The 18,587-nt window shown below is 33.4% G+C and overlaps 1 protein-coding gene across 4 annotated transcripts in view; it reads right to left on the reverse strand.

Annotated features, from left to right (window-relative positions):
- LOC100651551 (thrombospondin type-1 domain-containing protein 4) overlaps positions 1-18,587 on the reverse strand; it is a 29,823-nt gene that overhangs the window by 768 nt on the left and 10,468 nt on the right. For all 4 annotated transcript variants that reach the window (XM_048407580.1, XM_003393361.4, XM_048407575.1 and 1 more), the window contains 11 exons: positions 6,184-6,331; positions 3,045-3,211; positions 2,840-2,933; positions 2,699-2,747; positions 2,500-2,618; positions 2,196-2,325; positions 1,857-2,100; positions 1,492-1,692; positions 939-1,100; positions 545-721; positions 98-314 (listed from right to left, as the gene is read on the reverse strand). In XM_048407580.1, coding sequence (XP_048263537.1) covers positions 98-314; positions 545-721; positions 939-1,100; positions 1,492-1,692; positions 1,857-2,100; positions 2,196-2,325; positions 2,500-2,618; positions 2,699-2,747; positions 2,840-2,933; positions 3,045-3,211; positions 6,184-6,331 — 1,708 coding nt within the window. The remainder of the gene's footprint in view (positions 1-97; positions 315-544; positions 722-938; positions 1,101-1,491; positions 1,693-1,856; positions 2,101-2,195; positions 2,326-2,499; positions 2,619-2,698; positions 2,748-2,839; positions 2,934-3,044; positions 3,212-6,183; positions 6,332-18,587) is intronic.

The raw sequence follows: 18,587 nt of genomic DNA on the forward strand, positions 1-18,587 counted from the left end.
TAAAAATACGTAGAATAATAAAAATTTTCCAATACAATTTATCATACTTGAAGCGTAATAATCATATGTTTGACAATTGTAATAAGATATAAAATACCATTTGAGATTTCTGGATCGTTTTGAACTTGCAGGACTGTATGTTGATTTTCAGATCTGTGAACGTCGTCCTTACAAGGATAATCGTTGCAGGTTCGTCGAGATATAGGACGATCCTTTTCCTTACAATGAAGCTCGTGATGCTCAGGTGGTTGACCTTCTCTGTTCAAACACCTTACTTCTCTCTTTTGAATGCCTTTTCCGCACGATCGAGAACACTAAAATGAGTGGAAAATAAATTTACATAGCAATTACCAGACTATGAATTTTATAACTCGGAATATGTTTTGTATACGTATATTTTCTTAAAACCACTAAGAAGAAAATTTGATTGGAATATAAATATATGGTTGAAAACTGAGTGACAATTTTAGAAGGTTTCATATTTGAATTTAATATTAGGTTAAAGATTTTTTTTTTTAGTTATACATAAGTGACTTTAAATTACTTCTGTCCAATCTGATATAAACCACGAGGATGTACAAGGTGGACCGCTGCAGGATCTTCTCGTTTCCGGTTTGTTTGCAGGACAGTTCATGTCCAGAACAACACGGAGCGACCCACGAAGTATCGTTATGCACACCACTTCTCTAACTTGTTCGCCTGAATCACATTCTGTGGAACACTATTGGAAGAGGAATATTTATACAGTCTGCCAGATTTCCATTCTTGGATTTGAATTCAGAATTAGTATTTACAATACGAGATTTGTAATAGAGAGATTTAAATAAATTCTATTCTCCGAAAAATAAAAATTATATAGCCTTTGTAACAAGATCGGAGTAACCTACTTAACTTAATGTTAATGTATTATTCTCTTTATCTATGTTATTTGAACCTACCGCGGTCCAGGGTCCCGTAAACCATTGTCCACTACAAGTTCTGTTGCTGGAACAGGTTCTTGATGATTCTGGTCTTGTCGATTGGTCGCAAAATCCTTCCTCTGGACTTTTTTCGCAGAAGATCTTCCTCGTCTGCAAGCCAACTCCACATTCGGCTGAGCACTGTACAGATCAGTAAAAAATACTATACTTTTCCCAAAATATGTAGCATTCATACAGAGTAGAAGGATAAAAGATAATAAAATTTTGAAATCTTTAATAACTAGACAAGAGCAACCGTATAAAAAGAAATTCAAATTGATTCTCTTATATCTATTCACTTTGTTGTGAAGACACTTTCTTATATTATATCGGATTCTAATAGGTATAAAAAGCTTTTATACCAGAAGGATTGATTATAACAGAATTCTAATTATGTATGTTTTATTATTATATATAGTATTATATTACATTATAATATATTAGAATTCTATTACAGAGAGTCATAAGTTTCTGAAATCTTAATCGCCTTTTCTATCTTCTATGAACAACACGAAAGTAGAATAGTTCCTACCCCATCAGACCATTCACTGTACAACCATTGTGGACTTTGAAGTCTAGTTGAAATGGCGTTTGTTTGCGGTGATTTAATGGAACAAGGTCCCAAATCACAAGCATCTTGAGTAATAGGCTTCACTTCGAGATCACACGGAGGTCCGTGAGTGACGCAGGTCGCAGTTCTTGTTCTTTTACCTGGACCACAAGTTGTGGAGCACTTTCAAAGAAGAAGCAATTAAATTCGTATTTCAAATCATCTAAACGTCCGCTATTTTATTTTTATAATGCCATATATGTACTTTCTTCGCTTGATTGCCTTTGAAATTGATTTGGCTTTTAATCAGGCAATTTCTCAAAAGATTGTGTAAAGTAGAAACTTACTGATGACCATGTGCCCACGCTCCATTGTGGTGGCGGTAAAGTTGTCGTCGCTGCTTTCGTGTCGAATTCACACTGTGGCATTTCGCAAATCTCGGTAGTAGGAAGAATATTCGGCTCCGTGCAGGCGCCATCAGCTATTCTCATTACTAGTGATGGCGTTATTTCTTGTACGCATTCTACGTCTCTCAAACGATTACCGCTACCGCACGTAACCGAACAAACACCCCACGGACCGGCTCTCCATCTTAATAACAAATGTAAAACGTAATTTATGGCAATATGTAAAACACAAAATTCTTTTATTAAAACTAAAGGTAAGGAAATAGGAATTGTACTCACTTGGGAGGACAAGGTGTAGTATTGCATTTTACTTGAGTTTCTCGTGGCTTTTCCAACGTATGACATCTCTTGTCAGGCACTGGAGCCTGCGTGTGTTCCCTTGTACATACATACCTCAACATTTGGACACCTTTTTTTACAGACAGGTAGAAAAAGATATTTGTTATTAATTTACAAGTTATGTATATATATGCTTTATACAATTTATATTTATAATGTATATATATAAATTGTTATTATTTTATAAGGTATACAATATCTCTATAACATGTCTAAGCTAAATTTAATTATATAATATTCCTACCTCCACCACAAGTTCTGCTACACTCGGTATAACCGCTTGCTTTCCAAAAGAATTTCCTTTTTTTGTATCGTCTTGGAAGATATGCTTGCGTTCCATCATTAGCAGAAGCAACATCTATTCTAAAGAATAATAAATACTCTTTAATAATTAATGCGATTGAAAAATGGTATTGAAATGTTAATTGTGTAAGAATCCTTACTTCCTATGAGGTATCGCCGATAAAATGGGTTCACCAGCTTTGTTAGAAACTGAAAATAGAATTACTTTATATTATAATTATTACAGAGGGCGACAATGTATCGTCAATCAATTTTTATATATTTTCAAGAAACTGTTATACCTGGTTTATGTCCAAGATGAATGTTTGGAGATGGTGCACTTCCAGGGATAATGTATCGATATACAATCCCAGGATTCGGTTCTTGGTACAAAACCTAATTTGAAAATATTAATGAATTTATTTTTTCATTCTATATAGCGTACTTCTCACTTTCAAGTATAATATTTTATTATTCTGCTTATTTCTATTACAACAATTTATTTACCATAACATCAATAGGTTCTTCTAATGGTCCAATGGCAGAGAAACTTTCCAAATTCTGAGAACCTTGACGAAAATAAACGAAAGTAGTTCCAGCTGCCTGATATTTACCAGACAAACTGATGCTGTAATTTCCATTAAACAAATAGCTACCATCCTGCAACTTGACCGCTAAAAACAGAAATAACGATGCGTGACGGATTTATACATTAAAAATTAATGATAATACATTAATAAAGTTAGTAATTCTAGGAAAAGATATAATTAATTTTCCAATTACATTTACCACATCTGTAGTTCCTAAACGAATTGAACTTGTTTTCGCAAAAATCGGGATGGCACGTCCAGTGCGATGAAGCGTTGAAAGGCATTAGCATTCAGTTGGTCCCGTTAATAATTACTTCGCGGAATTGTCACGTTCGAAATTAAATTGTGTGGTCACTCGGGTAATGAAACGGAAACGGAGAGTCATTCACGGCGTTTGCATGTGAGAAATGCTGGACGCAGTGTATGCGATACGAGACATTAGAAATATAAACGAATCATTTACTACATGACGTATACGTTAGTTATCCACTGCATCTCTTTCAACTCTCTTCAGGTTTGATTAAACGAAACATTAACGTGATAATAACAGTGAATACAAATTACTTCACTTTCATTTTAAATACAAGAGATACGTAATCTGAATGAGTAACATATTTTACTTTACAAGAACTGTAATAAAAACTTCGTTTAAGTCATTGCTTTATATTGTAAATGTAAATTTATTGAAATAATATCAAAATCATTTAATAGATAATTTTTACAAATTTTTGTTACTCAATAACCACATCTTGTTCTATCAACCTAGATTTCATTTTCCATTATTTTGAAACCTAGTTCATGATATGTATCCGTAATTAGATATTTGCCATGAAATGTCCACACTTGTAGCTTTTATCACCAATAAAACGTTCGAACCTGTTTTGAGTTGCATTCGCAACGTCGAGGATTCGTAATAAATACGTAATTATTCACATTATTATACGTCCCATACATTTCCCGTTATTTCACACCTACATAACTGTTTCTTTGAGATCGAAAGAGCAACTGCTCGAATAGAAATAATATAACCTGTGTAATCTTTTTTAAAAATCTATGACACATCGACCGATTCGATCTATTGTGGAAGTCTTGAATAGCATCGTTTAGGTAAGAATTATAGCTTGTAAATGTTCATGATCGACTTTACGACCGAATCAATTTATATAATTCACGTTGAATGTAGTTCAAGGGGCTAACTACGTGGAAACTAGAAACAAACAACGTTGATTTTAAAAAGAAAAATTCTCAAATAATTTATGGGTAGGATTAGATGAAAAGAACAAAAATATAGTTTGTACTAAATACAGTTAAATGCAGAAAAAGAAGTCCTTTTTAGAAGATTTGTTAACCGTCTTACAAACTTTGCGTAAGATCACCATTTGTTTTTTCTTATGGAATACTATTTAACTTAGATTATTTAACTTGGGTTCGCTTAAATTCTTACAACATTCCCATAAAGGATTATTCTTGACCGCGACTGCTTTTCTATATTGATTCGTTTGAATTTCACATCTCTTGAGCGACGAAGGCATATGTTGGATCTACTGTTTGCATAAGGTGCTTACTGATATTGCCAATTGTATTGAAATTCTGTGAAGCTTTATATTAAACGTATGTATGTCACCTTTAAGACATAACACTTTCCCGTTCAGAAAATAAACCGTACGATCTATGGTATAATTTTTGAGTGATTGAATATTTAGCCCCCAAACTACTTTCAAGCTTCTGTTAATACAGTCAACACTCATTCACAATTAACTAACCATATATACTAAAGAGTTTAGCAAATAAATAAATAAATATTAGCAAAGCAAATAAATAAATACTGTGTCGTTCGAAAAAATCGTAACGTTTTTTTAAGATGAAGTTCTAGTACTTGTTAATAGAAGGAGTATCATTTTACAACAAGAAAGAAAAACTTCCTATACATCTGAACAAGTAAAACATCTAAAAAGTCATTAATATTCATATAGAGAATTTATTCATTTATGAGAATTTATCCATTTTCAAGGATTTACTCCATTCTATTCACATTCTAATCTTTACAAAACATATTTTTCATAACATGAAACTGGATACTCCATAAGCCTGCAGTAACTACTTCAAGGAATTCAATCAAGGAGACACAAATTTCTCGGAAAAGCAGTTATGAATTATAAGCCTACCTGGCAAATAACAAAAGTTACAACGCATATTTTAATGATATGTTAATTTTAAATTTCACGACAAATTTTCCAAATAACTCAATAAATAGAAAATGACAAAAATTCAATGATATTCAAATCTATTGTATTCAAGCCTTCATAAGCCACGATAGTATAATCACAGATAAGGATCAGAACGAATAAAACATATTACAGAAAAAATTTGTAAAAAGAATTCCAATACAATAGCATCGAACAGGTTACACCGGTGCAAGAAACCCGACAGTTCATGCGATTACTTCAATACCGTGTGTCAGAACGAATCAAGGGACAAAGCTACGAGCACGTATTGTGTGTCAGGTGAATGGCTACTGCGTTTCATTTACGTTCCACTTAACGCGCATGTCCAGAGATTAGATTATACAAGGGTTGATGCCAAGAGCACGACAACGCCTCTGAAATAGGATGAATTCTTCGTGATAGAAGATCTCGTATTGACAATAAAGAGGGATCGCGGACAGGCGCAGCTGATTGCTCGCAATCGCGAACAATCGCCACGACTATTTGCTTACTGGCACACTTCATTAGAATCATTTTGTTGCATACGAACGAGATTCCACGTTATCAGACTGATCCAATATTCCGTGTAACTATCGTTCGTGTTCTCTCCTCTTTTATTATTTCTCTTTGTTATATGCTTTCGTCTTTGCTCCACTTTATTCACCTTTATTACCTCGTTACATTATACCGTGTGACGCTTTCACGCCATTGTTGTCGAACTTCCGTACGATTTATAAATTACAATTTATCTTCTTGTTAAGATTGTGATAAATGAAGATTTTCTCTTGTTACAGAGACATCAGAGTATTTTTGTAACATGATGCGCCGCACGGTAAATATATGATGTCTTACCCAAATAATTCTCCGTATGACGTAACTGTGTCACGTTCAGAACTACAGCACCTCGGGGAACCGTGGCCACCAAGTTATAACCCCGTTCCAAGGTCGGTTCCGTGAAAATCCCGTCGATTAAGTGCCCACCGCAGAAACTCCAGAAACACTACAAATACAGATGGAGATTAATCAGTATCGCATATTGCAATTTATTGAAATGTTTTTAATAAATCAATTGTAACACAACTAAATCTTTAGTTATTATATTTTATATTCTAAATATTTATTACATGTACATGATAAATCTTGGAACGCATTTGAATAACTCTTTGGAATTGAAATAATAGTATTTGAATACGTTAAAGCGATGAATATAATGGGAAGCGTCACAGTCTAGTTATATAATAATATAAATAACGTAATGTTATTTTGTTTTACTTTCATTAGCTTTCGAGTACAGCACCCTGTAACAAAATTGATCAGAAAGCGACAAAGCACAACATTGTCGGAGGGAAGCAGGAATGACACGGAAGTAATAACACGTTTGTACGCTCTCGATGAGGAAGCAATCAGATTGTGCTAACAAAAGTAATGGAAAGCGTTACGCTCGTTTTGTCAGGCACATTGCTTGCATTGCAATACATTGGTACTCGTGATAAATATCTTTTGGCTTTTATTATCGGGCTGGGCTCGTACCATGACTCTGAACTCGATATTTTTTTGGTTTTTTTTTTCACGAAGCAACATGCAGTTTCATTATCTATAAATACTACGAGCTCGACTCTTTTCGTATTCAGCGCAAAATATTCGACAGACTTTTCAGAAGCAACGATAAAGATCCAATAAAAAGACAACGGTTAGGAGATAATAAAGAACATTTTATAAGAAGTTTTCTCTAACTCTTTTTGTGAGTCAGAAAATAAATAGGATTTGCCAGACAAATACATTAAGCCTCCCTTATTCAACGACTATATATATATTTTCTAAAAAGAGCAGGTCTGTAAAAGCTACTTGCTGCGTTCTTTGTTCTTGCTTTCTAAAATAGAATGTACACAAGATAACGACAATCTTGAAAACTTCATTAAAGAAAACAATTAAATTAATTCTAATAAGATCTCGTTAATTCCTTTAGGTAATATCGTTGAGTCACAGATGGTTACATTTCCGATTACTTAATTTCGATTTAAATTTTATATATGGATTGGATAGCATGGAAATTTTTAGCGAAGAATATAATATGTTTAATCATTCTACTTTGACCAGTTTTTAATTAACTAAATGATAAATATATTTTCTTCGGTAAAACTAAACCGATTTGAAGCGTGTTATGACTTCTTTACGAAAATATTAGGAAAGATGTGCTTCTATTATTAATAACGGATAAAATGAAATTTTTCCACAGTCTAAAAGAAATCTAACCCTAAAAGAGTTAAAATCAAATACATAAAAGTTCTAATTAATATAATTAACCTTAAGCTCTTATGGATCATTTAGATCTAAGAATATCAGTTGAAAATGAAAACTAAGTGAAAGTTAAGGAAATCATCAATATCATTAAACACAGAGTATTCGGTAGAGTCCCATTAGTTAAACGAAATTCGTTCTGCTGCTATGGATAACCATTTGTCCGCCCATGCAATCGGAGATGTCTCTATATCACGAATTTGTTTGATTGCCAGTCGCTGCTGATCAGTCAACGAACTATTCTTAGGGAACAATTAGTAAAAACAGAAAGAGTGTTTGCACACGTGAGTACTTAGCGTGTCGTCTGTGCAAACAAGAGTTTCGTGATCGAATCGAAGATTTCAAATGTAAGTCCGCGACGCGAATTAGTAAGTCACAACACGCGTGCCAGGACACGTGTTTGGACGTGTAAAACCGTCGTGAAATTATGGCTGTCACGGCATAAATTTAGCTACGTCGCGTTCCTCCGCGTGTGTCCGAAAGCCAGCTGCACTTTGTCGTGTGGCCTCTGAATCGCGACGTGTCGAGTGCACCGGAAATCGTGGATCGCTTCGTGGGCGATCCGAACGTAACGATCGAAAAAGCAAAAGTGGTTATTCGAAGTTCCTTTGAGTTATGGTGTTTCCAATGTATATTGCTTTTATTAAAGAAATGACTAACTGTGTCTTGTTCATATAGGTTTAGTGGAAGACGTGAATGAGAAAAATAAATTTCTCAAGGAATTCGAATTAATGCAAGATATTATTAATTACTCAATGATTCAGTAATAAAATAATTTTTTACCCATTTTTTATTTTTTACCTGGAAATCAAAATGATGAGTGAGAAAAATGTATAATAGAAGAAAAAGAACTTTTATCGATATATTTTAAAGATCATTTACACCACCAAGGATACATGATCGTAAATTTGTGAATTTTTATGAAACATTGCAATTTATCATTTTCTCAACTCTGATAACCTTAATATTAATAATATTTAAATTTTGAAAGTTTAAAAAATATATTGTTTATAGATTATAACTCACTATGCGTAGAAGAGCTGAAACAACCCTATTTTGGATTGTAGAATTCTTTTTCTTAGAGATGTTTTATTAGGTAATTACACATATAACACTCCTATTTTATTAAGTAGCTCATTTCTATTATGAATTTCCACAGATATCACAAGACTGGTGATTATTGACATATACAATTTTTCTAGAAAATCAATAATATGTACTTGAAGGGAATGGTAATTGAATATTATTACGTGCTTGACTAAGAAAATGTTGTTCCATATAGTATGTTGGTTGTGGGGGTTGCTTCACGTCATATATTGCTGACGTATAATGTTAATAGTTTAACGTTATGTGACCCATTATTAGAGGTCTCAAGTTGCGATATAAGATCATATAGCGACCTATGGCAATTATTGTATCTTGATGTGTTTAACAATTGTACATACTTGGATATAAGTCACCTCATTCGTTTACTATATACATGCGATGTTAGCTGGAATGCGAGACGCAAATTAAAGGTTATGGAATTTTAACAAAACAGTTTCACAATAATACATTTAAAGTAGATACTCGTGTAAATTTACAATGTAAAAATGTATTCTGTAGCATGCGTATAGAGATACAACAAGGTTAACATATAGAATAAGCATAGCGGAGTCATAAATTAAAGTATCGAATAACTACACCGATTACTATCTTAGGACTGCTAACCGTTTTGATTATACTTGTAACTAAATTATTTATAGATTTCATTCTGATTTAAAGTTTTGCACAATAAAAGCAATACCAGCGGTATTTTATTTATATGTTGAGAACGGGCAAATATATTGAATTGCCCGGAAAGTTCATTCCGATTTTTAAGAAATTTGATCAACATGAAAAATCGTGCTGAAAAGTTTTTCGCCAAAAAACCTGAAAGGTTCTGGAAGGATGAATTATCGAAAATGGAAATGTACTTCGGAATGAATTTTTCAGACGATCCAATATTAATTCTTATTTTGATAAACGTAAAAAATCGAAAAAAGGGATTGTAACATAAACATAAATTCTTATTTCAATATACTGTATAAGATATATTTGATTCATTGTTAAAAAAGATTTGCAGGATGGCAGTCTTAAGCAAAGTTTAGATCTTCAATAGAATATTTTGCTACTCTACACGATTAATGCTAAACAGGATCAAGACAGAGATCCTTTCACATTGATTTTGCTAATGATTAATATCTTTTCGTAAGTATCATATTCATTTGATTAATCTATAATTTCTTGCGATTAATCTTTTCTTTGATCTTAAAAAATTTGTTAGAACTTTATCATTTGTCATAACTGGTAATGTAAAACGCATAAATCAAAATTAATATTTCTAACAATAACCACACAGAAAAACTAAAAAGCCTTAGTAAGTAAAAGGATTGTGCGTAGATTTATAACTCTCGGGTTGTACCGTGGCGGATACGATTAATATTCGTGTCTCGTAAACGTCTCTGTTATTTGCGACTTTGATCAAGCGTAGAAAGAAAAATTGCAATGATTTCTTAGAAGGAGTCTCTCTATTCCTGTGCACGTTGTATAATATAGTAAGGACGTAATTTCTGTTTGTCAGTAGGTGGGGTATCAATAAATTGAAAATAACGTTGCGAAAGGAAATTCGAAGGATATTGTGACTGCACATATTTGTGATTGTATACGCACGAATGTTTTCTATCTCATGGTTGATGAAGTTACAGAAGATTAAGATGATAAGGGATTGTATGTTAAATTGCTTTTAGTCTCCGTACGTGGGATTAATGTTGCATGGGCGTAGAATCGGTATATGGGACGCGAAAGACGAGTATAAATTACAGCGAAGACCACATGGCCACGTATGAGCAAGTGCTTCGATGGTGATTCAGGTCGGATCTGGAACTCCGTATCTATTACCACTATTTGATTGGACGATTAATAGTGCTCTGATGGCTTTCTTGAAAATTTGGTTCTATTTCAGTACGCAGTTTCGCAATTTGGGAATGCGTCGATCTCGCCGGCAGGCCAGGAATGATATTGGACGTTTATCGATGCCTTAATGGAATTTTATGAACGGATAGGTATATCTAGTTTATGAGATCTAGTTATGAGTTTAATTTGTTATTGATTATTTATTTTCCTACCGAATTTAATCATATTACTGTAACTTTATATCGGTGGCTTTTATGAGACATTCCTTATAAACTGAAATTTAAGCGGCGTAGATGTCATACTAATTTATTTTATCAATTGAAGAATAGAGTAAATTGATTATATATACATTAGGACTACCTCTTTTTAAATTTATCGCGGAATTTGTGGTTATCTGTTCATAATATCTTCTTATAATAAATAAACTTACAAGTAGCAAGTTATTTGTGATTTGGTTTTAAAGTCAAGTCATTCGGTAGCTGGATAATGAAATCGGAAAATTCACTAACACTCTGATATCGATCAATTTGAGATTTTTAAGAAAGTAATTTATAAATCAAACTAAAAATTTCATTACTGTAATACTGTATCATATGACGGATATAATATATCATATTATCAAAATACTATACATGATTTGCATTTAAAAATACCCAGTTTATAGGATTGAAGCTGACATGAATCTTTGCACTTATGTAATGAAATTGAGAAATTAATAAAAATTGAAATTGATAGGTTTCGCTTCTGAGAGGGTCGCACATCAAACAAATATCAAACTTCACGCGAAACAGCTGCCTATAAAATTAATCGATCGAAAAAGCTCTTCTGACTGTCAGTTCGTTTTTTTAGCGACGTCTAATGACTACGTCCTTGATATCCGCTAGAGCTGAACGCGACGCTATTCCGTTGTAGCGCGACACTTATTTTTTTCAGTAAAAGCTAATCAGTAACGTGCATATAAAGCCGCGCCCTAACTGACACTCCTCGACTCTTTGATTGGATTAACCCAGGATGAATGTCAAGTTACTTCACCGCTTATATGCTACACCTTGGCCACTGCTTGATGTTAATTGTATGAATATCGCATGAGCGAATTTATGCATCGGCCAGGGTGTAGAAGGGAACAATGCGAGTGGCGCGGACCTTTCTCGATTACCGTTCGATAATGTCAAACCACGTGAAACAGGTCCCTCGATTACCTCGATATTAACAACAAGGGTCAGGCGTAATGCGCACGAACACCGGATCTTAATGTTATCTCTGGTCGATCGTTATCTCGGATTTGTATTTATGACAACGGCCTTGATTTACAAACATCTCCGTGGGATTATGGTTATGAAGAAATTTATGGAATCCCTTAATTACGTAACGAACCACGCGCTAGACTAGAAAACGCAATAATTCATTCGAAAGACTCGATCGGTACAGTATCGTGTTTAGATACTTTCTTTCGAAGAGACTGCTTTTTGAACTTTTTGTAGAGTGACTCCTTTTATTTCACATTTTTAGACTTTATAAAAGTTTCTAAAAGTAACATATGACATTGAATTTCCATCTTCATTCTTCTTTTTTTCTTATCACTATACCTTTTACACTAAATCGCAATAAGAAAGAAGACTACACCCTTATCATTCAGATTAAGGAAGATTAGAAAAACCACGAAAAAGGTTTTGGAAGAATACAATGGCGACTAAAATTTTTAAAAATCGTAACACACAGAGCTGAATTTTTCTTATCATTCAAAGAAAGCGTTAATTTGCATATAAAAATAGGAAACTTCAAATCACAGTGCACAGAATTAAACTTCCTTTCTCTCTTCCCCCTCTCTATCACGCAAAGTATCTTTCACACAGAATTCCACGATACTTCATCGCGAAAGAATCGCACATCCTTACTATTCGTTAATTTCCAAACTTTACGGATCAGCCATTCGTTACACGACCAAAAATATTACATCGAGATTTATGGCGTAGCGGTAGTGACTTGAAATAAACGACAAAGCCACAATACGCCACATAGTTCTGTATGCGTGTATATACGTAACGCATACGTGTCACAAGGTTTCGCGATACTTTTAGAAAAATACACGCATATGCATTTGTACAGTCACATGCAGCGGGTAGCATAAATCCGTGGAGGTGTTAAAGCACATTAAATTACGTCGTGCCCGTTAACTTGTAATAAGCGAGCCGTAATTCTCTCGAGCAACATTTACAAGCAGCTCATACGAGGCCACACCAGGTGTTTACACTACGATAAAGCAGTTTGCGTTCACGTGTACCTTGTACCCGTTCGTTTCAGGAACCACGTGTGCAGATTTGATTCCTGTGAAAATCAAGGCTCCTGTATGGCTCACAACGCTATGAGTATTTTTATCATCGTTGTATACACGGTGGTGAGACGCATCTTTCAATTACGAGTTAATTAAGCGCAAGCTATGCTAACCACGTTAAAATCGTTAGATTTAGTAGGTTACTCGTATTAGTAGACTGGTCACGTAAAAATAGAGCATCATTCTGCGATGAGATATGTCTGTCTACTTCTTAAATCTTTTTTGCTACGAAGTGTATTTCTAAGAAAAACATTTAAAGAAAATACATTCGAATAAAAAATGAAATTTATGGATTTCTTGGTCCGAAGACTGTTCCAACGCCATGACTTCGTTGCTAAAATTTGACCTGTTTTAAGACTGTAGATTCGCAATTCGGATATTGCTTATGAAGGTGATATGAACTTGAGATTTTGCTTCATTTAAATATTGGTTTAATATAGGATTATTTTCCAAGGAAGATTGTAGAGAAATCCTACTTTCTACTTCTTGCAAATATTTCATATAAAGTGTCACGATGTGTCATACATCGTAATGAATATTATAAATACAAAAATGACGGTCGAAAGTTGTGCGGTCATTAAGATAAGCAGCTAATTAATAATCGGTTTCAAAAGGGCCTAATGAATCATCGTGGTTCTACGAAGAACCCTGCAGGTTCGGCATTATGCTTCGGATCCACGACGATGAGGATTAAACCGTTCTAGTGTCTACCAAAATAACGCAACAAGAATAAACGTCGAACTCGATTCTGATGCTACGCGTTATCGATGCCGATCATCGTGACGCCATTTATCGTGTCCACAGTGAAATACGAAAGTCTAACTTGCTCACACTTAGTGTCACCTGTCTACTTCCGATAGATAAATTTGCATCGTTTATCTCTCCCTGGTTTTTCAATAAGGATCGATTTAAGAACGTTTATCAAGATAAAATGTTACAGTTAACTAAAAGTTTATTAAATATTTGAATGTATGAATCCTTGTGTAACTTGCCATAAGTAATAACGAATTCTTGAATGAAGGTAAAAAATTGGGAAAATGATAACCTATGAAATTTTAGTAGTGTTATGTTGGAGATAATGAATGTAGTTAATTAAAGGAGCTAAGAAATTAAATGACCAATTTTAAGTATAAAATTCAGTTTTGGAGCGTAGGAAGTATTAAGTTATAATTTAATATGATGCCTAACAATTTAATATATATATATATATACATCTAATTTTATGTAATAGATAGGTAAAATAGTATAACAGTGGTGAAAGAGTTTTATTATACATATCATTGAATAAATAATATGAGAATATATAATTATATTATATAGATTCTTAGTTTAGCAATAGGTTGAATTTCTCCTGATAATAGAGACTGGTACTAATTACAAATTATCGTAATGAAGACCTTGTTATCATGTAACATATTACACAATATTTATTATATTTAATTATTATAGCAACAAACATTTCTAGTTTATGTCGTAATAAATTATCCTATTATATTCTCAACAATATCTCATAAGTAATTTTTGACTGAATCCTACAACTTCATTGTAGTAGGCGCAATTTTAATATAAGAAGTTTTCAAGACAAACCGGTTACTAAAGTGGTCCAGTAATGCAGTTCAGAAAGCTGTTTCCTTATTTAACCAATACACATGTATTTTATACTGATAAGATTGACATAAACGTGCTGACGTTCAATTATTCCCCGGTACTAATAACGCAAATATCTGCATATTAAATTTGTTATTTCAAATTTTTTTTATTATATATCTACGTTTAATTTAAATAAATTAGGTAACCAATAACATACCAATTACGCAACAACCATACTCGTTTCATGCTTATTTTATATCCAATAGATTGCACTAATCTACAACTCCTTTGTTTCCAATTCTCCTAGCATATCTACGTTTATCGGAAACAAATTAAGTAATCAATACTACGCCACATACATCACCGATTACAAAAACAATGCATACTTAATGTTTTATTTTTAATTTTCTATATTACTTTTATCTCAAATAAATTAATCTAAAAAATGAAATTGTAGTACAATTTATGAGATTAATAAAATTAATCTATTTACAAAATAATCAAGAAAATGAAGAAAAGTATTTTGAAATGTCGTTATTCTCTTAAATCTTTGAATTGACATAACGTTACATCAAACATTTGTAGAAAGGTTTCATCATTTGAGGAATTCCATCCTTCTTTTCGCGCCTCTCAACCAGTTCCTCGCGCCGGATATAATTGACTTTTCTCGATAAGACCGGATTCCGCGGCGAATTCGAAATGCTTTTTCACGGTGGTCCGACAAGGCGAAGCGCGCCGAGAGGTGCGTCTAAACGTCTCGCTCTTCTCGCCCGCTCGTCGATCCTTCCACTTGGCGCGAGCAATGAAACTCGAGGCGTTTGCAACCTGCTTGCTGGCGCCGGTTACGCGTGCACGCTTCGTAATGCGCCAGATGAGAAAGGGATGAGACGCGAAAGCAGAACCGATAGCCGGCGAATAAGCGCGGTCACGTGCATCGTCATCGCGAAGTCGGACATCGTCGTAGAAACCATTCCCTCGACGATAGAAATTGTTACTGGAAACTACAAATGAAATACACTATTGCCCGTAAGTGTTTGTCTGTCCATAAAATAATACGTATCATGATGCATAAATATTTTATTTATTTAAAATATTAGAACTGCTCTCAAGTTATGTAGAATAGTATATATTTTTTTAAATAAAAATGTTTTTGGGGGGAAGGCTATTGCTTATATTTGCTGGCAAGTTATACTAAACATAATTATTATTAAAAACAAAATATTTAAAGTAATTATCTTTGATACCTGCCTTTGTAAATTCTAGTGTTAGAACGTATTTTAATTGAATTTACTCGCGCGCAAGATGTGTGTATCGGATTCCTGAAGTAACGAGTCGATTTTTTATTTAATCATAATATCTTGTGCAAGCTTGAGTTGCATACTTAACGAGTGAAAAGACATGGCTGCATAACCGAGGAAGGTCTTGTATAGGTAATCGGATACTAAAATATTATTGAACTGTTTCTAGCTATGAGCATAATCTGTAGAAATTAGTATGTATCTCTGGTATTAATTAAATCTAGATATTGGACTTGAACGTGTAATATTTTAGATATTCAATGTAATACTCTGATGGTTACAGTAATAGCAATAGCAATCTAGATGCTCCTAATGAATTAACGTTTGACAGCTTGCATGTTGTTGTTTCTCAAATTTTGAAACTCTTTTCGATTTAATATTTTGCATATATTTTAATTATTAATTAGTAATTTAATTAAATAGGGTGGTACTGTTTAAAGAAAAATGAAAATTGTGAGAATTGAATTATTAAAAATTACAAGATGTAATTAAGAAATCTATATAGAAAGACGGAATATTGAAAAATTCTCATGAAGAATATGAAGAATTATATGGAAACAGTCAATGGAGACTCGAGTAGCTTATGACACGTGGTCGACGAGCAATAGAAGTCCAATGATTGTAACCTGCGTGATCGTGACCCTGCACTAAGCGCGTGTCATAACGTTGGGACAGAGACGAGACAGGAAAGTGATAGCCCATGAATAAATATCTTCTTACTGTCAGTCGAGAAAACGTGCGCGTAAGAGCAAAATGATCGTCGTGTGTCGAGTGGAGGAAAATTTAATTTAGAAATTAGGCACATCAAGACTAAAGCTAATTATTTACTTATTACTAAATATAAAAGTATAAATTTATTCATAATACAAGAAATTATCATGAAATTATACAATGCAATAATGACGCAAATTATCAGAAGATTATGGAGTTATTAAACCTCTTCCCAGTTTAAAAGAATTTTATGATCATGTAGCAATGTTTACGTAAATTAATTATTCTGAAGTATATCTGAAGGATTAGAATTCATAACGTTCACGTTAGTTATAAAAATGCTATAAAGAGATTTCTTGTATATATCGCAATCGTTTTACATCTGACGACAAGGAAGGAAAAGATAGTTTTGCAAGTAAAATGTTTGCAGGAAGCTATGGTATATTTGTAATTTATTACAAAACCTTGGTCTCAGAGTGCGTCTTCTGTCTGTCCTCTGTCACGAAAACGGGGAAACATTGAGAGACAAAAAATTTCCTGGATGTATCATATTCAAATCATCCATGACAGATGATACTTTATGTTTTTAATTCGCTCTATTAAACTATCACTTCGAGTGCAATTTATCTATCTTAGATATGTTGATTAGATGAAGTCTTTCAACTCATCAACGTTAAATATAGTTACAATGATCATGAAGTTTCCTTATACGTTATATTACTATTATTAAGTTTGTCCATATAAAATGTCGTTTCTTCTGAGTTTGAAGTTTTATTGTCGATTCTCAACCATATTGAAAAGAAAGAAATTGGCTATAAGACGGTTTATATCGCAATAAGGATATCAGAATCTCTTGTGATCCTTAATAATCATCATATTTGCTTAATTTATAATCTAATATTATATGAATCTAATTATCCTTATGTGAATCTAAATTTGGAAAATTGCTTTAAACATAAATTTAGCATTCGAAGAAGGTTAAATATATTCAATACATAAATTATTTAAAAAGATAAACAATAAATAAAGAAACTATAACAGTTTCATTCTAAGAAGATTTTGATTCCAGAATTGACAAATTTGGATTAAATGAAAAAACCTACCTATCTACAAGGAAATAAATAAGATTTCCAAATCTTTTTTCCGCTCGAATTGTCAAAAAAATTTCATGCAAATTAATTCTCCAATATCAATAGACCACTTTCTCAAAAGGTTACTTTCAGCTATCCATAAAGGGGTTCCTGTACAAAGAAAAATCAAACGTAATATCTCCTCCAACACCGAAAAGGTTAACTCCAACGCATTCTACGAAAAGACACTTTACAATAACTCTAAAACACCCTGAAGAAGACGCGTCTCTTGAATACCACAGGCCATCTTCAGCAGCAACGTGGGCGCAACGTGATGGATTTCGATTTTCATGATTGATGAACGATCTTTAACCTCAGGAATGTCATACGACCGAGATTTAACCGATAAATTTGGATCAAGGATAATATTGTTTTCTGGTAAGAGCGGTCAGAATCTGTTACAATGCGTTATTCGGTCGGTCTAAGAATATGTGTTACGCTGAATATTTAACGGATGGAATGCGTTTCACACAACGTGGTACTTCCTAGACAGACCTTGGGCATTACAGACGGGTTTTGGCTCATCAAAGGAAGGAGAAAAATCGACGCTCGTCACAATTAAACAGCGTAATTTACGACACACGAGCGCTAATAAATAAAAGAACATCTTGTTTTCTCAACGGAGGGTAGCTTGTCATCATTCTCTTTATGATCAATCGTTAGGCAAACATCGCCGGTGTCTTTATCCTGGATCAGTCTTATTTCGACTCTTAAAATAATCAACATGATTCGCATCATATAACAATATTTCTCAAGAAACGTTGATTAATCGTAGGTACAAAAATACCAGATTTGCGATGGGTTTATTATACATGTTGATGAAGATGACGTTTAATCTGACATAGTTTCTCAGAAGCTTTGAACAGCCGAGAACTGCTTTCAAATTGATAATAAATGAACGATACAGTATCAAAGTAGTCATGCGTTAAATTAGAACGATTATCTTGATGATTGGTAACATTT

The sequence above is a fragment of the Bombus terrestris genome, chromosome 1 (assembly GCF_910591885.1).
Source record: "Bombus terrestris chromosome 1, iyBomTerr1.2, whole genome shotgun sequence".
Lineage (NCBI taxonomy): Eukaryota > Metazoa > Arthropoda > Insecta > Hymenoptera > Apidae > Bombus > Bombus terrestris.